We start from the raw sequence: 24,887 nt of genomic DNA, 5'->3' as shown, positions 1-24,887 counted from the left end.
AACTTGGCGTAGACCAGAGGGTATTGCATGGCGCTCCAAAATGCTGTGGTAGCCCTTTTGGTTGAGGGTACCAGTCACTCTGTGCAAGTCGCCGACTCTGGATCCAGCAAAAGAGCCCCAGATCATCACGCTTCCTCCTCCATTTTTGACAGTTGGTGTCACACACTGAGGAACCATCCTTTCGCCAATTGACGGCATACAAAAACCCTGCATGGATGAACCAAATATTTCAAATTTTGATTTGTCGGTCCTCAAGACTCTTCCGGTTTCAGTAGTCCACTGGCGGTGCTTCATGGCCCAGGCAAGCCTCTTCTTTTTCTTATTTTCCCATCTTAGCAATGGCTTTCTAACTGCCACTTGACCTGTCAAACCTGCAGCTCGAAGTATTCTGTTCACAGTTGAAACTGAGACTTCCTTACTTCGACCAGTGTTGAGCTGTGCTTGAAGCTGCTGTCCTGTGAGCCGCCTATCACACAAGCTGTTGACTCTCAGAAACTTGTCTTCTGATTGTGTTGTGGCTTTGGATCTGCCAGATCTTTTGCTGTTAGAGTTTCCTCCAGTTTCCAAGTGCATTTTGATGGTGTAGGAAACTGTACTCACTGACACCTTGGCTTCTTTGCTATTTCTCTAAAGGAAAGACCAACAATTTTAAGGGTTATCATGGTCTGTCTGTCTTCCTTTGTTAATTTTCTTTTTCTCGCCATTATGACAGCAATATACCACTTCCTGCAGTGCAATATTGTCCAAATAATGCTTCAGAGGGTGTAGCAACACAGTCTGTTTTATACAGATAGAGGGTTTGTAGCGAATCAACAAAAGTTGGGACACCTGTAGGAATTGTTTGCATCACCTTTCAAGGCTTAATTTACTTCCATTGCTGCAGAACAGCTGCAGTTGCTCACCCATTACTTGTTCCCTGAAAAAAGGCCTTTTTAACAACTCTTAAATTTACATTATTTTTCAGTTTTTGGTAACCTAAACTTCTTTTTTTTTTACCTCTGGCAGTTTACCACTTAGCTTTGTACTATTTCAGGTTATTCACTGGACTTGAACTGCTTCAATTCCAGTAAAAACTGGAAAAATGGGGGTGTTTTTAAACTTCTGACCGTGTGTGTGTGTGTGTGTGTGTGTGTATGTGTGTGTGTGTGTGTGTGTGTGTGTGTGTGTGTGTATGTGTGTGTGTGTGTGTGTGTGTGTGTGTGTGTGTATGTGTGTATGTGTGTATGTATATATATATATATATATATACACACAATTATTGAATAACATAATGGTATGGTACTCGGAGGATACCCAATCTTGGAGCAAAAGTGCCTGTACTGAGATCTTCGGCAGAAACGTCGAATACTGCATGTCATTCGTAACCTTGACTGTATTTTGCAGCTCTGTTGTGTCGCTTGTTTCTCAAAGAACAATATGCTGTTCCTTGAATAGATATTCTGTGCAGTCTTGTGAAGAACTTGATGCGAGCCAACTCTTGTTTTTTTTTCAGTGGGTTTTTTGTGGGGTTTTTTCTCCTTCCTTTGATCCAATATGGCTGCCATGGCTGCCATGGCTGCCATGGCTGCTAGACCGCGTGACACCTGATGGTCCTTTTTATGAAAATCCTCTTCAAATTTCAAGTCAATCAGATGAAAATTGACTTTTATTGATTTTTGCCTCTGCTGACCTCAAAAGTATGTGTGTGGTGTGTGTGTTTTAGAATGTGGAATGGAAACCTCACAGGGTGGGCTCTAAGTATCCACCTGCATTACCTCCTCCACCGAAGGTGAAGGAGGTTATGTTTTCACCCCTTTCTGTTTGTTTGTTTGTGTGCAGGATCTCTCAAAAAGTTGTGGACGGATCTGGACAAAATTTTGTGGACAGGTTGGGTCATTGATTATGAGTACTTGATTCATTTTTGGTGAAGATCTGAATCTGGATCTGAAATTATTATTATTATTTTTTTTGAAGTGATTCTTCACGATTGAGAGATAGGATGAAAAACGATTTAGTACTGTGTAACATCATATTTCAAAAATGTATTGGGCCTGATATATTCTCGTGGATCAGGCATTATGTGGCGGAGCTGTGTGCTCTACCGAGTGCGCTTGTCGTTTCAGTAAAGGTTCACGATTCATGGACCAAGCTCTGAAGTTTTCAGTTCTCAAAGTTTTGTGCCAAGGTTCTCCAGGATTGTCATTGGACAGCTAGCTTCTCACTGCAGTTTGTTTGTAATAATATTCCCAGGGATGATTTTGTTATATCTGTGAGGTTCTTTGTCATCACTGGTACCACTGGCATTCTTCAGCTTTCAGGATCTTCTCACTTCATTCTTGAGGTGTTGGTATTTGCTCATTTTCCTGATGTCTGCATCGGTTAGTCCAAAATCACTGGGATTAACACCTCACTAAAGCTGCTGTCACACCTTGACGATTTAGCCAGCATATGCCGATTTATGAAAAATTTGTCGAAAATGCTGGCACACGTGGAATACGTTATTGGTACGTTTTGTATACGTTAAGAGCACGCTGAAAAACACTGCCGTAAGTCGTAGTACGCTGGCTTTAAACGTACTTTTGGGTTGACCTCAAATTTTTGCATGCTGGCCATAAGTTGTCGGCACGTTATGCGATCATTGACACACGTCGACACACGTTACTTGCAAGTTACTCATAAGTCGAAACACGTTGAGGTAATGTTTAGCGTACCCGAAACTTATTTCTAACCTACGAGTAACGTTTTGTGAGCACGCTACACGAACGTTGTTCACACTTCGCAACACGTTAGTTGAAAAAGACGTAGACATATTTGATCTCTTCAGGACGACAACAGAACTTGATGAACGCGGTTCTAACTTACAGATACCGTATAATGGCGTATTGGCAGCGATTAGGGGAATTGGTATATAAAAAGGGGCTTCGCAGGAGGAACCCGTCTTTTTTTTTTTTTAGACTTCGTGGTGAGTACATGTCCATGTCATTCCGTGAGATGGAGGATACGGCAACGCTGAGACGACAATACCTACCTGTCCTCCAACATCAACATGACCTCATCGAGTTGACACTACACCAGTTGCGTGCCAATAGAGCCAGGAGAAGAATACGTGAACAGAGGAGAAGGAACTGGGTGAGACCATGGATTGGGAGGCTCCAATGGAACTCCATTACGGCATATATGACCAGCTCATGGTGGAACTCCAGAACGACGACCATGCATCCTTCATCAACTTCCTGCGAATGCCCCCAGCGATGTTCGACGAGCTGCTAGCCAGAGTGGGTTCGAGGATAACCAAGCATTATTATTAAATCATTTCAATAGTCCAGTGGAAGCGATTTAACTTGTTCAATGGAAACTATTTCAATTGCCGAGCACCAGCGTCCAAAAACAATAGGCGAGTGACAGCCATTTATTAAAAGTGAAGTTGCAGCCGATGAATAGAAAACCTCACGTAATCGTCGACGATACGCTGCCACGCTATGCATACGTTAGACTATCGTTGGGCATAGGTTGTGGACGCCTAAAACACGCTAATCAATCGTTGGTACAACTTATGTATAAGTTATCGAAGCGTTCTGTGTTCATTACTCGTACATTATGCATTTGTCCAAGTCGTTTTGAATACTTTTAAAACTGAAAGAAAAAAATAGTTCATCGTGGGAATGAGAAAAAAAAATCAGCCGAAAAGAACATCGAACAATGGTGCAAAGTAGTCTCCTATTCGTGGACGCAACGAGGATCCATCATCACCCACACCCTCCCCATCACGCTCACCTACTACTACTGACATGGACCTACTACTACGACTACTACCACTACTACTACTACTACTACTACTGACACGCTCTACTACTACTACTACTACTACTACTACTACTGATACCACTGACATTGACATCTACTCAACATGGAGTCTGGAACAATGATGGGTTTTTATTGTGAAGCCCATTTGTATATACCAATTCCCCTAAACGCTGCCAATACGCCATTATACGGTAGATGTAAGTTAGAAACGTGTTCAGTAAGTTCTGTGGTCGTCCGGAAGACGCCAATCAAATTCGTCTACATACGACAATGTGCGTTTGAGATACGTTACAAATATGTTCATAGTATGTTACTCAAAGGTTAGAAGCACGTTTTACTTAGGTTCAAAACATGCTACTCGTAGGGAAAACGCACGTTACTCTTACGTTCATAGCATGCCAGTCATTGGTTCAAGGCCAGTTATACATAGTTTCAATGCACGTTACTCATAGTTTCCAAGCACGTTAAACATAGGCTAAGCTGACGTTACTCATTTGTTCAAAGCACGTTACTCATCGATTAGAAATTTGGTTTCAAGTATGTTGGCCATTACCTTGACGTGCTTCGACTTATGAGTAACCTCCAAGTAACGTGTGTTCGCCGTGTTTAAATGATCGCGGAACGTGCTAGGAACAGATGCCAACGCATGCGAAACGTGTGAGCCTTACGTCGAGTACGTCTGAAAATTTTCAGCATGCTTGAAATTTCACGACATACCAAACGGACTAGGTAATATGCCAGCGTACTTCAATGATTTCCAGCATACTCTAAAAGTATACACAACTTACCTGTAGCGTATCTGACGTGTGCCTAGCGTTGTAAACACATTTTTCATAGAATGGCATACGCTGGCAAAATCGTCAAGGTGTGACTGCGATGTTGACACTTCAAATTCTCAGGCAGTTTTGATTTCAATCGGCGTCTGCCAAGTTCTTAACTGGCTACGCCACGAGTTCGCCGACGATACGTATAGCACGCAAAGGGTAAGTTAAACTCTCGTTTGTCATAGGTTTTGAACGCCGACCACAAGGTAAGCATTCGTTGGTAAAAGTTATGTATAACACAACGAAACGTTCTGTGCCTGTTACTAATATGTTATGCAAACGATCAACACGTTATGAATACGCCAAAAACTTTTTAAAAAACATCAAAATTTCAGCATACGCCAGCGTTTTACATACATTTTTATACGTTGCCATTGCTGCCTAAAACGTCAAGGTGTGACAGGGCCCTAAGATATAAGGTTCACTTGAGTGACCCAGCAGTATTGGTGGCGGAGGTTTTGCACTCTCCCGAGTGCTCCCCCTCTAGTTTGTTTGTGTGTTTGTTTGTTTGTTTGTAGGCACGATAACTCGAGAACGGAAGGAGCTACCAATATCAAATTACACCACGTGATTCAGGAGGGTGATGGCTTGTGCTGATTCGATTTTGGTCAAAATCGGTCAAAGGTCAAGGTCACAGTGAGGTCAAATATTCGATTTTTGATCGTTTGGTACAGATAACTCGAACAGAAGAAGCGACCAATGTTAAATTACACCACGTGATTCAGGAGGGTGATGGCTTGTGCTGATTAGATTTTGGTCAAAATCAGTCAAAGGTCAAGGTCACAGTGAGGTCAAACATCCAAAACATTCGATTTTTGATGGTTTGGTACAGAATCATCGTAAAAAATTCTGGTTTGTGTCGCTACCTTCTCAAGAGACAGCTTTTATTAGACAAGGTCAGAGGTCAAGTTGACGATTTCGTAAGTACCAGTCTATGACTGCTTGTTTGTTTGTTTGTGAACAGTATTACGGAAAAACTCCTGGACGGATTCCGATGAAACTTGGTGGGGGGGTTAGGTATGGTCCAAGGATCGTGCCATTAGATTTTGGACTTGGTCCCAAAAAAAACTTAGAAAATTTTGCATTTTTTTTTCAAAAGAATTTCGATTTTATTTGAAAAATATTTGAATTTTTTTTTGCGTTTCTACATGTTTTAAGTGATTTTCAACCCCCCCCGCCAAAAAAAAATTGTTAGAGAAAAAAAAACAAATTTTGCAACTTTTTTTCAAAATAATTTAGATTTTTTTTTTTGCCATTTCTTCATGCGCGTCGATCTCGTTTTGTTTATTCAATCGTGGTTCAGTCGAGTCTGATCCATTTTGACCTACAATGAATAGGATATCAGGTTCATTTAAGTGACCCAGCAGTATTGGCGGTGGAGATTTTGCTCTCTACCGAGTGCTCCCCCTCTAGTTCAATTCTGTGTTTGAGTGGATAATCCCCTGTTCAGGCTGTTGTGTCCGATGCCCGATGAATCGATGTGGTGAAGCTGCCGCTGAGAAACCGTGGCTTGGAATTGTGTGTGTAGTTTCTGCGAAGAAAGCAAATGCCTATTTTGGGGGAGGGCAACCCCGCCATAAACTCCCTCAAGACCCCACTCGGACGGCGATTTTTGTTTCTTTATTTGTTTGTTTTTAATGCCATGAACTAACTTTGGTACTTCACGGGTGATGGAGGTTGTGGTCAACTTTCATCAGAATTGCATGTATAGTTTCGAGATGCTTTTTAGGTCATCTCTTCGAGCATGACCTTATAATATTGGTGTCGATGTCCTTCGATCCCTCCATCCGTCCGTCCAACCGTTGCGAAAATGGCGATTTTCAAATTCTATCTCCACCGCCATTTCTCAAGCGATCTTGAATTTGATTGTGGCATATGAATCTATGGGACAATATCTAAATTTTGATCGGGCTGGTTTTTCGATATTCGTTTTCGTGTCACGTGACTTCAAATATGGCAAAAAATGCGAAAATGACGATTTTCAAAGTCTATCTCCTACATTTGTCAAGCGATCTTGAATTTGATTGTGGCATATAAATCTATGGGACAATATCTAAATTTTGATCAGGCCGGATTTTCGATATTCGCTTTCGTTTTCGCGTCACGTGACTTCAAAGTTTGCAAAAACTGCCCTACCTTCAGGAGGCAAAATATTTTCTCGCAGTGATGACCTTCACTCCCGCACGGGGGTAATTTTGCTGTTTCGTTTGAGTTTGTTTGTTCGTGTTTTTCGTCAACATTTCTGTCCCGCATCGTCCTGTTGTTGAATCGCTTGGTTCGTCTCTCGATCTCCTTCTCGGTCAGGTGTACGTGCCCTCGGTGTTCTGCCTCGTTGCTTCTGGACTGTCAGCTTAGTCCTTCCCGCCCTCAAAATATGAAAGCAAACTATTTACTTCGATCCCCAGCAAATATAATGATATAAATAAATTACCAACAACAATAACTGTGGATGTCACTTCCTATTTTTCGCAATAGGGTAAACTTGCACAGACCAAAATAAGTGTTTTTTGTGTGTTTCGTGTATTTTGTTATCGTGATTTGTGTCAGGGGCTGTGGAACTGTGTGTATAATATATATATATATATATATATATATATATATATATATATATATATATATATATATATATATATATATATATATATATATATATATATATATATATATATATATATATATATATATATATATGTGTGTGTTGTAGTTGTGTTCGTAACAGTTTAGCGGGTATTTGTGTTAGTTTATTGAAAGAAGCAGGGGGAGGCCTCATGTTAAGTTGAACGTTTAAGTCAGTTGGGGCCTTATGAGTATGGGCATTAATAGACTGAATAAGAAAGGAAGAGGAGTACATAAAATGTGATAGTTGCTCTATGTGGGTCACATCAACAATCGGGGAAGCAGAGGGTTCTTACTGTTGCAGGAAGTGTGAGGATTTAGCTCACTTGAAGATCGTTATTACTGTGTTGATGGAACGCATTGATAATTTTCAGCAAGTAGCAGAATGTGAGAAATTTGTACATAATAGTTGGTTATAGTTGTGGAGTGATGTTGCTGAGGATATTGGAAGAGGTGATGGTGCAGCGGGGGCAGGCGGATGTGATGGGGGCAGTGGGGGCAGGCGGTGGTGTGACGGGGCAGGCGGTGGTGTGACGGTGCGGTGGTGTGACGGTGCAGCGGAGGCAGGCGGTGGTGTGACGGTGCATATATTTTATATGAACTTTTCTAGAGCATTACTTGGTTCCTCTGAAGAACACAAGGGGAGTACAGCATGCACACGAGGTTTTTTTTTTAATGTGCCTTATTTTCTATTGTCTGGCATTTTCTACGAGCTGTGCAATGTCCCTTCTTTAGGTCATCTCTTCGAGCATGACCTAATAATATGGGTGTCGATGTCCTTCGATCCGTCCGTCCGTCCGTTGCGAAAATGACGATTTTCAAATTCTATCTCCTCCGCCATTTCTCAAGCGATCTTGAATTTGAATGTGGCATATGAATCTATGGGACAATATCTAAATTTTGATCGGGCCGGATTTTCGATATTCGCTTTCGTTTTTACGTCACGTGACTTCAAAGTTTGCAAAAACTGCCCTACCTTCAGGAGGCTATATATTTTCTCGCAGAGATGACCGTCACTCCCACACAGGGGTAATTTTTAGGTCATCTCTTCGAGCATGACATAATATGGGTGTCGATGTCCTTCGATCCTTCCGTCCGTCCGTTCACAATGAAGTTGAAGCGGGAGATCTGGTCATTAGTGGTCCTGATAGAGGTCGATGAGATGTACACGATGGTATGACTTTCAAGGTCACGAGGCCTTTGAAGTTGCGAAAATGACTATTTTCAAATTCTATCTCCTCCGCCATTTCTCAAGCGATCGTGAATTTGATTGTAGCATATGAATCTATGGGACAATATCTAAATTTTGATCAGGCCGGATTTTCGATATTCGCTTTCGTTTTCGTGTCACGTGACTTCAAAGTTGTCAAAAAAATGCGAACATGACGATTTTCAAAATCTATCTCCTCCTACATTTGTCAAGCAATCTTTAATTTGATTGTGGCATATGAATCTATGGGACAATATCTAAATTTGGTCGGGCCGGATTTTCGATATTCACTTTCGTTTTCGTGTCACGTGACTTCAAAGTTGGCAAAAAATGAGAAAATGACTTTTCAAAATCTATCTCCTCCTACATTTTTCAAGCAATCTTGAATTTGATTGTGGCATATGAATCTATAGGACAATATCTAAATTTGGTCCGGACGGATTTTCAAATTTCGCTTTCGTTTTCGCGTCACGTGACTTCAAAGTTTGCAAAAACTGCCATATCTTCAGGAGGCTATATATTTTCTCGCAGAGATGACCGTCACTCCCGCACGGGTGTATTTTTTCTATAGTTTTCCACATGGCACATGCCATATAAAGGGGCCTTTTCTTTGTCCTGAGCATTTTTCCCAAGAATCCTCTTCAAATTTCAAGACAATGGGATGAAAATTGACAGTTTTAGAAAATTTGCCTCTGACTTTTATATGAGGTTATATATAAATGATCGCGGAACGTGCTAGGAACAGATGCCTTATATATGACCACTTTTTATAACTTTCAAAGGGCGGAGGAGCTCCTTGTGAGCCAACGGCCATCCATATCTAGTGCCCAACTGTGTCTGCAGACGTCCTCCTGCAGTTGGGTTACTTCTTATTAGGAGGTTGGTGGCAGGATTTGCACTCCGGCCACCGTAAAACCCTTCATTCCGCAAAAACGCAAAAAAATCTGAAAACCCACTCCGTGGGAGTACCTCCTGTGCAGCTTCCCTTCGCAGGGCAGCTCACCGGATGACGGGATTGAGGCAAAGCCTTCGGGACCCCCAAATCTTTGATAGGAGGGAAACCACGGGGTAACATCCCTGGGTCAGATTGCGGGAGAGTGTGTCGGAGTGGTGCTGAGGTGTCGTCCACCAGACGGCGGTCTCCTTGGGTTAACCTGAGGCGGTCCCTTCGGGTGGGTGCCTGGAATGTCCTATCCCTAAGAGAGGATGATCACCTGTCTCTGTTATCATCTGAGCTCAAGCGTTTGGACATCGGGATTGCAGCTCTCTCTGAGGTTCGGAGACCGGATTGCGGAGAGATAATGGTGGGTGGTTACACCTACTATTGGTCTGGTCGCTTTGATGGTTACCATACCCAAGGAGTTGCTGTAGCTGTGTCCAATAAGCTGACCCCAATGATAATTGAGGTAACACCGGTCAACGAGCGTATTATGAGATTAAGGATTCGTCACTCCTTAGGTGTCATTTCCGTGGTCTCTGTTTATGCTCCGACTGAGGCGAGTGATCTCACCACGAAGGATGCATTCTACGCCACGCTCGAGTCTGTGGTTGATCAGTGCCCCAGACGAGATACACTTCTAGTCTTGGGGGATTTCAATGCATCGACTGGAACTGATAGGGACGGTTATGAGGTGTGTGTTGGTCCCCATGGGTCAGGAACTATGAACCAGAATAGCACTAAGTTCCTTGACTTTGCAAGAAGTCATGGACTTAGGGTGGCTGGTTCATGGTTTCAGCGCCCACAAGCTCATCGCTGGACTTGGTATTCCAACGCTGGCGGTGTGGCAAAGGAGATTGACCATATCCTCATTGACGGTCGTTGGAGGATGATCCAGAACTGCAGGGTCTACCGGAGTGCTCAGTTCCTCAATACTGACCACAAGCTTGTTGTAGCAACTCTAAAGCTGCACCTTAAACCCTGGAGAATGGTACCATCCCAGCCTAGGCTGGATGTTGCCAAGCTCAGGGATGAGAGAGTAGCTGAGGAGTTTGCGAACAGGCTGAGTGGACACTTGGGGGGTCTGGGTGCTTTGGGGGGTCCTGAAGAGTTGTGGAGCGCCTTGAAGACCACCGTCCTTGATGTTGCCGGTGGATGTCTTGGAACTCACCGCAGGGCAAAGAAGAATTTTGTCTCTCAAGGGACACTGGATACCATTGACCAGAGTCGCAGGGCCAGGCTGAATGGCAGAGCTGAGCTGTTCAGGGAGCTGAGGCGTAAAACTGTACGTGCACTGAGGGTGGACAAGGAGGCCTATGTGCGAGGAATCTGTGAGGGGGTAGAGCATCACCTGTGGACAGGTGATTCTCATCCCGCTTACAGGGGAATTTGCGCTTTACGTTCATCCAAGCCCATCCCTCGGAGCACTGCAGTTCGAGCAGAGAGTGGTAGGCTCTTGACAGAGGAGTCTGAAGTGAAGGCCCGCTGGGCCGGTTACTTTGAGCAGTTGTACCAGGCTGATCCCCCAGCTGTCGAGTTGGACGTCAAGGGTGTTACAATCCCTGTTGCTGACCCACAAATCAACTGTGGTCCACCTTCGCTTGTGGAAACACGGGCTGCGGTGAACCAGTTGAAACAGGGCAAAGCTCCAGGGATTTGTGGCATCCATGCCGAACTTCTCAAGGTTGGTGGAAATGCTGCACTCATGTCGTTGCATGCAGTTTTGTGCTCTGCCTGGAACACAGGCATCATCCCAACTGACTGGAAGAGGGGCCTTGTTGTCCCTCTCTGGAAAGGGAAGTGTGATCGCCAAGACTGCAACAACTACCGAGGGGTGACGCTGCTCTCAGTGCCGGGCAAGGTCTTTGCTCGGATAATTCTTGATAGGGTTCGCCACCATCTGCTTGAGCACCAGCGTCCAGAGCAGTCAGGCTTTACACCAAAGAGGTCAACGATTGACCGTATCCTTGCCCTTCTTGTCCTCACCGAACGCAGACGAGAGTTTCGGCAGGGGCTGCTTGCAGCCTATGTTGATATCTGTAAAGCGTTCGATTCAGTGAATCGGGATGTCCTCTGGAGGATTCTTGGTCTTCGTGGGGTGCCACCAAAACTGATCGATGTGATGTCTGAACTCTACTCTGGTTCTGAGAGTGCTGTGAAGTGTGGTGGTACCACCTCTGACTTATTTCCAGTTGTTACTGGAGTTCGTCAGGGATGTGTACTTGCCCCCACACTTTTCAGCACTTGTATGGACTGGATTTTAGGGAGGATGTCGGAGAGATCAAGTTGCGGTGCATCGTTTGGGAATGTCAAGATCTTGGACCTTGATTTTGCAGACGATGCAGTCATCTTTGCGGAGACTTTAGACATCCTTTTGGGGGCCCTCGAGGTGCTGAATGAAGAGTCTGAGCTGCTGGGATTACGGGTTTCTTGGGTCAAAACTAAGATCCAGGCTTTCAGTGACATCTTGGATGCTGCTGTCCTGTCTGTGTCTGTTTGTGGTGAGGATGTTGAGGTCGTGGAGAGATTCACTTACCTTGGCAGTGATATTCATGTCTCTGCTGGCTGCGAGTCAGAGGTCAATAGACGTCTGGGTCGGGCCTGGGGAGTCATGGATTCACTGGATCATGGGGTGTGGCGCTGCCGGTACCTGTGTGGGAGGACGAAAGTCCGAGTCTTCAGGTCCTTGGTACTTCCAGTCTTGCTCTATGGGTGCGAGACTTGGACTCTGACCAAGGATCTGAGACGGAGACTTAATTCCTTTGGTACCAGGTCTCTTCGGAGAATCCTTGGCTATCGCTGGTCGGATTTTGTGTCCAACGAGCAGTTGCTGAGAGAGACTCGGATGAGATTTGTTACCTGCATAGTCCGTGAGCGTCAGTTGCGGCTGTATGGACATGTGGCTCGTTTTCCTGATGCTGATCCTGCTCACCAGATTCTCTCAGCGAGGGAGTCTCATGAGTGGAGGAGGCCAGTGGGCCGACCACGTGCCTCATGGTTGCAGCAGGTTGACCACCATCTCAAGGAGATGGGGATGGGCCTGGCATCTGCCTGGGGGATGGCCAGACGGAGGCCCCTGGAGTACCGACGGAAAGTGGACGCAGCGACGCGCTGTTCTGGCACATGCTCCCATACCTGACCTTTATAACGTTATATATGAGGTTATAAAAAGATGGCAGCCAATATTATAACATGTCTGTTATCTGCACTTACCTAGTGAATTGAGCACTTTCCAACCATTTTAACCCTTTGAGGTTAATTTTTGGGTGATAATATGACTCAGTCAGCTAAATCTGTCAGGGGGCCATCGGGGTCCTGGTGAATGGGAGTGGTCTTGAAGACATCTTGGAGACGATTTACGGTGAAAACGCTGTGATGCACATGATTGAATGGAAAAGCTATGCAGCGTGCATTTTGGGGACACCTCCTTGTTTGTCATTGACTGATATACCAGATCGCAGCTAATGTCATTGCAGATGAGCCAGGATTTGAGATCCTCGTGCAAGAACTTGACAGACAATATACGATGTGGCATATTGATCCTCCTATATTGAGTACATACAATTGTAGATGACTTATTTAATGCACAAATAAATTTATCTACCTATGCATATCTATAATTGATAGATAGTGCTGCCCTCTTTTGGAAGCCAAGCAGAATTGCATGATGTTTCTGACTTGATGATGTGTGGATAGTTGAATATGAGCAAAAAATGTAAAACACTATGGCACTTTGGTGGACCATGTTTGGAAAGCCATTAATTAGGCGTATTGTCCCAATGTATATTCCAAGTTTCAGGTCGTTTCAATGTACAGCCTTTGAGGTATGAGAGCCAACACATTTTGGACGGATTGACAGACACCGTGATTTTGGTGGGTTTCCGTTAAAAACGAAAGAATGCAGAAATCGACGTCGCTAAAATTTTGAATATACGAGGGCCGTTGAATATAAGTAACTTTAAAATATTTTTCACAAATTGTTTATTGCATGTATGTTTATGACAACTGTTATTTTTCAACATAATCTCCAATGTGTTCAATGCATTTTATTTTCCAGCGCTTTACTTAGGCCTGGATTCCTCGAGAAAAAAATATTTTGGCAGCTTGTGTAGGTAGGCATTCGTGCACTGACTCTTGGACCTCTTTGGCGGATCGGAAAGTGGTTCCACCAATCGCCTCATTAAGTGGCCCAAAGATGTAATCCGAAGGAGTGAGGTCTGGCGAGTTGGGTGGATGAGGAAAACGGTAACATGCATGTCCTTGATTGTTGCAGCTGTAGTGCGGGCAGTGTGGGTTTGAGTATTGTCATGCTGCAGCAAAACACTGGTAGTGAGTAGTCCACGACATTTTGATCTGATTGCTGGTTTCAGATGATGTTGAAGGAGGTCGCAGTATGATGCACTGGTGACTGTGGTCCCTCTGGGCATGTAATGACAAGTGGGCCTCGGCTATCCCAGAAGTGTCACATCACTTTTCCAGCAGAAGGCTGTGTGTGGAATTTTTTGGGCTTCGGTGAAATTGAATGGCACCACTCTTTGCTTGCCCTCTTCGTTTCTGGCTGAAAGTAGTGGACCCAGCTTTCATCCCCAGTCACTACGTGCTGCGAGAAGGCATCTCCTTCTGTTTCGTAACATCGCAGAAGTTTTTCACATGCGTCCACTTGCTGTTCTTTCAGTTCGTGTGTGAGGCACCCACCTTGCAGACACTTTGCAGAACCTTAGAATATTGTGAATAATATGGTGTGCTGAACCATGGCTAATGTTTAATTTGGAGACCACATTATCCAGTGTCATGCGATGGTTTTCCCTGCTCAACTCTTTCAACATGCTCAACTCTTTCAACCATTTCTGGTGTGTCGGCTATGTGAGGCCGGCCTGAGCGAGCAGCGTCTGCCACACTGGACACTCCACTTTTAAACTTCCTGTCCCAGTCGTACATATTGCATCTTCATTCTGCGATGGATTTCACTGGGATTCACATCCTCACTTCCCAAGAAACGGATGACAGAACGCTGCTCCTCACTGGCACATGCTTCAAAGGGAGCCGCCATCTTGGAACTGCTCCACTGACGTCATATGCTCAATGTTGCCAGATCTAAAACGGGCAAAACATAACTCTTACCCATAGATGTATCATATGTTGTCTACAACTACATGCATTACATTCTCAAATTTATATCGCCATTTTAAGGTTACTTATTGACTGGCCCTCATATTGTTGTGGGGCCGGGTCTCGGTGGCGAGCATGACCGCTAGAGGGAACAGTAGAGTCAGCTCCACCGAACACACCGGAATTTAGGTCGTGACCCTCGGATAAGTCCGGAAGGCACGGGTCCCTTACAGGACCATGAATTGCCAATAATTTGACCGCGTGGGGTAGGGTTAATTGCCAAACTTCAATATACCTAATTACCCACGTGGGAAAGCTACCGGGAATTCACCACCTCGACAGTCTTCGAGCGGGACGAGCCGTTACTTTGCTTGAACCATGTGTAACCCGAGCGGATGGTTACCGAGGCCCGTCGGTCCAAATCAACAATTTACTGTCTCGCTATTTCTCAACACGCACCGTGCTAAGCCAATAAAAGAAATTACGGAACGAGCTGGGACGTTCCACAATATGGAATTTATTTACAATAATTGGGGGACGAGGGGAGCATGTAAGGGCAGAGTTATCTGAATATAAAAGAACTGGAAATTTATACACAAGCACTTATGCAGGTGCTACTTAAAGGACTGGCCCGCACCAGACACACACCCACAAAAAGAAATTGACCCCGTTGGGACTTTATTGATACCCTTCATCTCAGAGGGAAGGTGAGCTGGAGGTAAGAAGCTAGCTTGGACCTTCCCGCCTCGTGCGGCCCTTGATGATCCGGCTCGGCGGGACTCGAACCCGCAACTCGATGCCGCTGCAAGCACTGCGAATGGAGGGTAGCGTCGGCATCCAGCACGCTCCTCCGGCAAGTGACGAGACAGCGAGCGCCAGCAGACAGGACAGGCAAGCGATTCTCGGCTGGACAGACTCGCAGGCAGGCGATCCTCCGCAGGACAGACTCAAGGGAAAAAAAGGACCTCTTCGTGCACACCCGTGCTTCTCTTAAACCCCCCGACGCAACTCGCCTCCGGATTGGCCGGTTCATCTCAGGCAATCCGCTCGCCGTTCGTGATTCGTCTGGGGGGGGGGCAGGGTGGCCGTGACGAGCATCCTCGCGGCCCGTCCCCCCGAGAGGCATTCCTTCTCCTTCGGGCGACATGCTTCCGCATTGGCTGGAACGCGGCATACGTCGCTCCCACTTTGCCCATTGGCTGAAGGCAACACGTCTTGCTTGACCCTGGAGCGGAGCCAATGCGTCGGTTGCCAATTGAACTCCGCCCACAGGCGTTCGTCACGTATGCGTGTCAGGCCGATGGTGGAAGGAAGCCAGGGAGGATGCCGTTGGTGTTGGGGTTGTTGTTGGGGAAAAAAAAGAAACTAACTACAAAATAACTCACAGCGCACGTACACTTAATTCCCATTAGATGTAGGGGAAAGGGAGCTATCTATCCACCTTTAGTTAATGAAATAACTGAGCTACGGGGGCCTGAATGTTGAGTGCTCATGGCTGCCAGATTCGTAACAATATTACCTCGACGTACAAAGGATTTGCTTCTGAAATTTCCAGCCAATTATTGTCCAGTAGAAGCCAAGAAACTAATTTTCAGTCCTTGAGTTAAAGTTGCATACAGAGAAACCGTCCCGTGTACAGGGACGGGTGCTTTGCGCCTCCCTTGATTTTCAGCATTTAAACGAAAGTGACAATTTCAAAACGGTTAACCATAATTGCTCTTCCTGGATGCAAATCTGACTCATGAAAATATCTCATATTTATTATAATGTAGTAAATATGAGAAATATCCGTGGATGAGAATATAGAGTATTTCTAATATTCCTCATGGCTCCAATCGCTATAGTGGGGCAACTTAGCTAAATATAGCATAACAATTTTGCATTTTGTGAGGAAAGCACCAAATTTGGCACACTAGTAGCCTATCATATTACGAACAGATTTGGATATTGGGCCATCTCAAATTCAGCGGCTGATGGCTGTGGCAGCCATTTTCCACTGCCATCAAAAATTTTGAGATGGCCCCATATCCAAGTCTGTTCATAATATGATAGGCTACGAGTGTGCCAAATTTGGTGCTTTCCTCACAAAATGCACAATTGTTATGCTCAGTTGCCCCACGACTTCACCCCCCCCCACCATGATTAATAATAAATATCATCATTGAAAACTTCCCCTGTGCAGATGTCCTCACAAGCCCCAGACGTCCTTTCCATTGCTGTTCAGAAGCACGTAATCCAGATACACTAGCCTTGTGTTTATTATCTCTGCCACCGAAGGCGGATGGAAGTTATGTTTTCACCCTTTGTCTGTCTCTGTCTGTCCTTTTTTACCACTCAGCCCAAATTGGGCTAAGGGTTATTGTCGTCACAGGTGTTGTCTGGGCATCTGTCAACTTTTGGTTTCCGTCAATTTCGAGGAGAACGCCTTGTCCGATTAAATCCATTTTTGCAGGGTATGTTGGGGTTGGGTAGAGGAAGGTTCCTTTCGAAAATGGGCGCGCTGCGATTTTCAATGTGGCCTCCATGGCAGCCATCTTGAAATTAGTTTCTGTCGATTTCGAGAACGCCTTGTCCGATTAAATCCATTTTTGCAGGGTGTGTTGGGGTTGAGTTGAGGAAGGTTCCTTTCAAAAATGGGTGTGCTGCGATTTTCAATGTGGCCTCCATGGCAGCCATCTTGAAATTGGTTTCCGTCGATTTCGAGGAGAACGCCTTGTCCGATTAAATCCATTTTTGCACGGTGTGTTGGGGTTGAGTAGAGGAAGGATCCTTTCGAAAATGGGCGTGCTGCGACTTTCAATATGGCCACCAACTTGAAATTGGTTTGCGTCAATGGGCTGAGGGGTTACGCCCGCTTTGCGGTGCTATTTTTGTTCATCTGTGTGGCAGGATATCTCAAAAAGTTTTTGATGGATTTGGCCAAAACTTGGTGGACAGGTTGGGTGTATGACGAGGAATTGATTCGATTTTGGTGAAGATCCGAATCCAGATAGAAGAAAATAAAATATATATATTTTTAAGTTTTAAAGTGATTCTTCACCTTTGAGAGATGTGGTGTAAAAAATATGGATACCAGCTGCCCCTGTGATCCAAGCAGTGATGAGTCCATTGGAATAGGAGCCTGGTACAGTGTAGACTTTTGAAGGGCACATATTTTCTGGTGAAGTGGTTGGTGTGAGGGAAGCGGAATTCGAGTTGTCTATGATGGAGCGTTCAGGAAATTATTGGAAATGGTCTCATCCAAAATACAGTGGAACATTCTGCTTGTGTGTGTATATATATATATATATATATATATATATATATATATATATATATATATATATATATATATATATATATATATATATATATATATATATATATATATATATATCTATGTGTGTGTGAAGGTAACGAATAGAGCACGTTTCACATGCATGTTCTGGAAGATATATTTATGCGCCATGTTGTTGTGTTGTGTGTGTGAATTGAAATTTGGGATCGTTTTATGTTTTTCCATCAAAATTCAAACTTTCCCAAGTCACGATAAACCTACGTTTTTGTTCCCCGGCCCTCTGATAAGGTGGGAGACGTGGACATTAAAATGAGCTCCGACCGACCGATCTGTGCATGCACTTTTCTGTACACGATATTTCAAAATAAACCGTTTAACATTTAGCTTTCATATTGCAGATTTCTATTCCCCAGCCATTATCTTAACCTGATTATATCACGGTAGTGATTGGCTGAATTATGTTGCCTTGGTAACTATCTTGGTGTGTGTGTCAATCAGTCAGTCAACCACCCAATGGGGTCTACCCCCATTAAACCACCACCTTTTGAAGTGAGTAATCTCGGTCTAATCTTGTCTGATAATACCTGCAACTGAAAATACTAAATACTGTACATCACTGGACCTCAGGTGAACCCCCATGGACAGAGTAAATGTGGACATCAATGTTTTACTCAAGAAAGAGCTTGGACATGACATTGGGAGAGATGTGTGTACCTTTATATTCATTGTCTCATGCACCTGGCTAAATTTCACAGGTGTCATAGCAGAGGGTGGAATCACTTGCAACAAAATCTGCGAAGCAATTTATCGGACACATGAGTTGATGGGCAATTGGGCAGTAAATGAGATTTTAATCCGGGGTCCCAACTTCGTGAGTTGTCTGCTCGGATGGAAATTCTCGTTGAGCTTGCAAGTCTGCACACTCATGTGTTGTGCTTTCCTTCTGCACCTGTTTCCTTTCCAGTGGGATCTTTTAATCATGCTCTTAAATGCTTCCCAAATGACTTTGTGAGGTTCGTGTTGGCACCTCATTGGTTAAAGGTCGTGTTCATATTGCAATTGGATGTGCTTGGCATTCTGAGCTGCGTATGTTGATACGTGTGTTGTGAATTGTTTCTGCTGGAGTCGAGGTCACTTGGAAGTGAAGTTTGAAAGTTGGAATGCATTGCTTTGCTATTTTGTTTTAACTCCTTTGCATCTCATTTGACCTTGTGCTTTTTCTGCATTTTGTTTTCCACTGTGTTGTTTATTTCTTTAAAAAAAACAATAATCTTTCCCTGTAGGCCAAACGGTGAAGCAATGGCCCCACCCGAGGGCACAAGCTGTGATTTTGTGGCCTGGCTGTGTGAGCAAGATGTGGACAATGAAACCGCTTCGATGGTCATCAACGATCTTGGCATCAACAGCTTTGAGCTTCTGCGCTCCAGCACAGAGACCCCACAGCTCCGTGCGGAGTTTTTCGCACTCATCAAGGGGCGGCTACCTTTCGCGCGTTACGCCATGATGCGCCGTGTCGTTGAGGTGCACGGGGTCAGCCTGAACGAACCTCTACTCTCGACTCCGATGGCAGAACTATCCGACGATCAAAGCAGACAGCAGGCACTCAATGCTGTTATTCCTGAGGTTTTGATAAATTACTTGGAAAGGGCGTCAAAGGAGATGCATAATTGCTCGAGACTGCTCAAGGAATATCATGGGATTGTTGATCAATCTTCGGCACCAAATGTGTCAGGTACGTCGTAATAAATACATTGTAGTTGTTTTGTCCCTCACTGCTTTGATTACATTTGTGGTTGCTTCTTCTGGTGCCCTGTACTATTGATTTGCCATTCGCAGATATGGATGTGATTGTTCCTTCAAATAGTTTCCCTATCCTGATCAATGTTTTTTTATTTTATTTTGAATATGTTGAGTTTGAAATATTTAATTTTTATTCTTATTATTTTATGCTAGCTCGTTTTTTTTTTTGTGTTAAACTGATTTGAGTGCTATTTTGTACAAATTATTATCATCCTGAGAGACCCTTGTGATTATACTGGATGCCTTGCACATGGAGGAAATGTAACCATAGTGACTATAATCGGCGTGCGAATTCGCACAACGGTGGTAACCATGGACACTGACTTGTGTTGAGATTTTGGGCGTGGAGCATTTTCCTTTGATGCATTAAAATAAATAAATAAAAAAAATCCATCATATCTCGACTGTTTAAATCACTAAGCTGCAGAGTTCTGAACATCCACCTGAGGCTCGTGACCATCAAGGGTTTCTAAATGATTTTGGGTCAGCATTCGTTTCGCTATTCCTTGAACAATATCGTCTTCAGACTTTGTGGACTTTCGGCTGGGAAAGATCATCTCTTCTGACAAATGTTAATACTTCATATTGATGTATGAGAGTGTGGAAGAGGGGAGTCGTCATGGTGGAAGTGGATTTTGGTGCCTCATCCTGCTCCGCAAAGCAATTGCAAACCACATGAGCACAATGAATAATGCTGGTGTTGTCTTTGGAAAAGCATGTTGTTGCTGTTAGGATTGTATTACAATATTGGAGAAAGCGTCAGGACTGAAGATGCTGTTTTCATGGGATACAAGATTACTCGCTTCAAAAGGAATTATTTGGACCATTTATTCCAACCCAGTGACAATAGTTTGATCTCGTGGGGCATGGATTCTTCACCTCTGGGAGGTCGTTTGAGTCATAAATTGAAAAGGAAGGTGGTGGGATTTTGATTAAGGGTGTTGGGGTGGGAGGGTGGGGGGGTTGGTAAAGAAGGGGAGAAATGAGTTTGATATGAGCAATTGTAAACGAAATGATCATTATGTGGAGATCCCATGTTTAAATCCCACATATTGTCTTTCCCATTATCTACACAGTTCACAGAAGGCTCTTTAAATATTCGCTCTCAATGCTCCCCCTTTTTCTGTATTTATTATGTATTTTCCTTTAATTTCAACTGTTCTGTTGCATACTCTGGATGAAGATTTTGAGTTTGCATATTATTTGGGGTTATCTTTGGGTCTGAAAAAGGCACGGTGTAAAAAAAAAAAAAAAAAAAAAAAAAATGTGCATGGGAGGGAGGGTGTGGGTGGGAGTGGGGCATCTACCACACATGGTGCAAAGTAGTACACCATTCAAATCTCTATTTTGATTTGATGTACTGGATTACTCTTTAGTGTGTTGGTGTGTGGCCAAAGCAGGTTTTTTTTAATATATTTTTTGGTGGCTTGCCATTGCCTTCCCAATGTTGCTTGTCTGCTCTAACCTTATAAATGCTGAGCTCCAAACAAAGAAACTGCATTACCATTTTTGAAGTCTTTCATATGACTCGGACAGGGTTTTGAACCTCTAACCTCCCAGACTTAGCAGACACGATCACCATTACATCTATTACAAATGTCTATTACATGCATGTATATTGTTACAGATCATTATGACGTGTAATTGTGCTGTGGGTGAACGTTAATTGTCATGTTGGTGAAAGTCAACTGTACTGGTTAAAATTGTTATTTCGGCTGTGTTAATATTCTGTGGAATGTCACAATGAACCTTGCTAAGGTTGAATTGGCTTTGACAAGGGCTTTGGAATGCACTAAAGGCTGCAGTAAGGCATCTGGAGGAGTTTTGAAAAGATAGACAACTCTTGAGATAAGACACACCAGACTGCCTTTATGGCCTTTCCCCATATCAAAAGGAGCACTGACAGTTTTCAGAAGATGTTTAAAGAGCCAAGAGTTTGTTTCAGACAGGAGAGGCAATGTTTAACAGAAGGAACGGCTGTGTTCTGGATTTCATGTGGTGAAATTCATTTTATAACTGGCTCAACCAGTAAGGGTGGAATTGTGAGTAGTCTTTATGCGAACCTGGAATGATTCAGTGACTCCATGCCCTGACTAAAGAACTAACTTCACCCCACTGTCCGTTGGCCGCTCTGATCTACTTGTCGTTCTACTTGTCAAATCTGCTGCACTGCTGTTGTCCCAGAGATGACTTCAAAGCAGGCATTTCCTCGCTGGCTGCATCGAGACTGCAGCCTGCCTGTTCTTTCACACCCTCTTCACATTTTGCCAGTACACATTGTCCTTCACAGCGTGTAGTCCCAAATTAACGTTTCACACAGCTTGACCTGTGGATTCGGGTTCTTCCGTATACTTTACTTTGGTGATGCAAGGTTTCACCCTCTTAGGGCTTTTGCGATGCGACTGGCATGTCAGATTCATCCTGTGTTCACACACCGGGTGAGATCCTTTAGAACGTGTTCACAGCTGAACCTTCACCCATTTATAACCTACTGGGGTTTATGTTGCAAACAGGTTACTTGAGATAATGTCACCTTGAAAGTCATGAGTTGATTCATCGTTGCATTGATATCTGTGACGTTTGTACTTTTTTTTTATTTGGTGATTCTTAAAAAAGTCATTTCTTTTTGATTTATTGTTTAAAAAATTAAAAAAAAATTATTTTTATTTTTCATTAGTATTATTTTTTTAAGGTAGACAGTTGGGATTAATAAAATCACTTTATAAAAGGTCCTTCTGCATGGGTGAAACTTCCGTATTTTTGCAACGACCAATTTGGATGTTTCCGTATGTTTGTCATTAGGCATGCCACAATTTCTAGGGAATTTAGGTGCTATTCTGATATGCTGATTCGTTTCTGAACCCATTTCATCCCGATGGGGTGCAGTGTTAACGCAATAACACATCATGACCACAATTATGTGAATTACTCCCACGGGAGTTTTTTTATTATATGAGCTATTATTGGAGAAGTTAGCCGGGTACAAAAGCTTGCAAGCGCTTTACCGTGTCTAGGTGTCCGCCAGGTAGGAGACGTGTTGCGTATCCGCATTTCCTCGCTGGCAGATCTTCTGTACTGGTTATGACGTTGCAATGGCGTTTTATATTTGTTTACATCATGAGTGTTTGTTAACATTTTATTTTGTTATATTAATTGTGTCCTATTAATCTGTGCTTGGAATGAGGATGTTTCGAATGGAAATAGAGAGATTGAGTTTATAAGAAGACTGAGGAAATTGTAAAAGGGAAAACAAAAGGCTGGGTTTTCCCCGATCGGAATGGAAGGCTGTGACATTCGTTCATCCCTCGTGGATGATTTAAAATTGCTGTAGAAGACTGCTTGAGTTATCACCAAGACGGGATTTGCTATTTATCCTTCGGGAGAGTTCTTCAATTGTCTCACAAAAGGTCAAGGAAGACTTGCGTGCTCTTGCGATCTGTCGCGGCATCGTATTCTTGTTTTAATATGTAAATATTCTCAAGTTCAGGTTGATCGGGGGTTTTCCATAACCGGGTGCAACCAGAAGAGAGACAAGAGGGGTTGTTCGGTCATGGGTGGGAATAAAGGATTGACTCGGATTCCAAACGCCTCGGACGTCTTTTCCTTCCACGCTAAAGATCCGCCTGCTTGGCGTTTTGGGCGCGAACGACTGCCATTTGTTGGTGTCCATCAGACGCATTCCACTCCACAGAGATCTTCTGGGCCGGGTATTGTGCTGAAAAGGGAAATCCTTATCATGGAGTTTAACTGGTAATGACTCTTCCCTTGATATTGGTACCTTCATGTGGCTCGTGTGTGAAGAGCTCTTATTTGGCTTTATGGCACCTTGCATGTCTCGCATTTCCTTACACAGGTTGGTGTAGCTTGTCTGAGGTCGGGAGTCTTTCTCCTTGGATCCTTCATCAACATTCCTGCCTTCGTCCCTGCCGGGTTCCAGAGGGCCAATCAGCCATGTACCTCGGCAACTTAGCATTCCCTTGTGGCATTTAAACTTCTTTCAGATGTATTCCCATCACTTGTATATTCACCACTCCGACCGCTGGCCAACACCGATGCAGTGCCCCCTGTTACTCAGTTTGCGATTTTTGTATGACGGATTGAGTCGACCCACCTGGTGTTAATTCAACAGAAGGAGAGGGGCTTGAACCCAAGACCCTAAGATCTTAAGCCAGCCCCCTGAACTGTTATGCCAACATCAGGCTCCAGCAATGGATGTTCAGGTGAAATCAAAAAAAATTCTTCCCCAAATATCAATTTCATTTACACACACACACACACACACACACACACACACACACACACACACACACACACACACACACACACACACACACACACACACACACACACACACACACACACACACACACACACACACACACCCTGTTGGGTCTTTATTGAAGGCTTCCAGCTCAAGGAAAGGTGAGCTGGAGACCAGAGCCTGTGCTTGGACCTGTCCACCTCGTGTGGTCTTCGACGATCCGGCTCGGCGGGACTCGAACCCGCAACACGATGCCGCTCCAAGCACCAGGTACAACGCTCTCCAACCGGCCACGCACCAATCAACCAAGACCGAGGAGAAGATCAGAGACTACGACTATGACCTCCACCACCTCAGACGACGATGACTCCCCCCACCTCGACCAGCCTGGCTTTCCTTTATATTTCTTTTTCCTCCAGGGTGAGAGAATCGCCATCTGTGGCGATCTCTAGCCTTATTGGATGGGGTGTTGTGGGAAAGTCACTCTCTGTGGCAATCTCAACCCCATTGGCCGGCGTGTCGTGGGAAAGTCGCCTTCTGTGGTGTGATTGGACAAGGTGCACGCTCCTGCCTTCCTGGGCGGAGTCCTGGTCTGAGGCGATGGAAATCTCCGCCCACGTACGTGGCCGAGCGTACGTGGGCAATGGCGTCGGTGTGTGAAGTGAAGGAGATTTGTTGTAAACGAAACTCCGCAGCGCACATATGTAATTCCCATTAGACACAGGTAGGGAGCCCTAACTATAAACACACACCGATATAACTCTTCTTCAAGGACCTGAATGTCGAGTGCTCCTGGCTGCCAGATTCGTAACAATATTTATATATGTATTTATTTATTTATATATGTTTTTTTTAATTATATTTATAGAGATATAAACAGACCTTTTGAAGGACATTGCCATAAAACACACTAAAAAGAAAACCACAAAGCTTTTCCTTATGCTCTCACCAGGTGAAATTCGCTCAAAGTGAATGATGCAAGGAAGACGAAGTCTCGCAGGCACCTATAAACAGTCAATTCGGACTGGACATTCTCAACTGATGCGTCATCACCTCCCAACGATCTAGGT

At 44.1% G+C, this 24,887-nt stretch overlaps 1 protein-coding gene across 1 annotated transcript in view; it reads left to right on the top strand.

The window, feature by feature from the left end:
* Positions 1-24,887, top strand: part of LOC147025316 (uncharacterized) — a 71,576-nt gene that overhangs the window by 6,105 nt on the left and 40,584 nt on the right. Inside the window, exon 3 of the mRNA XM_085886176.1 lies at positions 19,040-19,488. Coding sequence (XP_085742302.1) covers positions 19,040-19,488 — 449 coding nt within the window. The remainder of the gene's footprint in view (positions 1-19,039; positions 19,489-24,887) is intronic.

The sequence above is a fragment of the Eptatretus burgeri genome, chromosome 6 (assembly GCF_056783735.1).
Source record: "Eptatretus burgeri isolate ZD-2024b chromosome 6, Ebu_testis_v1, whole genome shotgun sequence".
NCBI lineage: Eukaryota > Metazoa > Chordata > Myxini > Myxiniformes > Myxinidae > Eptatretus > Eptatretus burgeri.
Note: the sequence above shows the minus strand (reverse complement) of the source record. Positions and strands in the feature narration are given on the sequence as shown.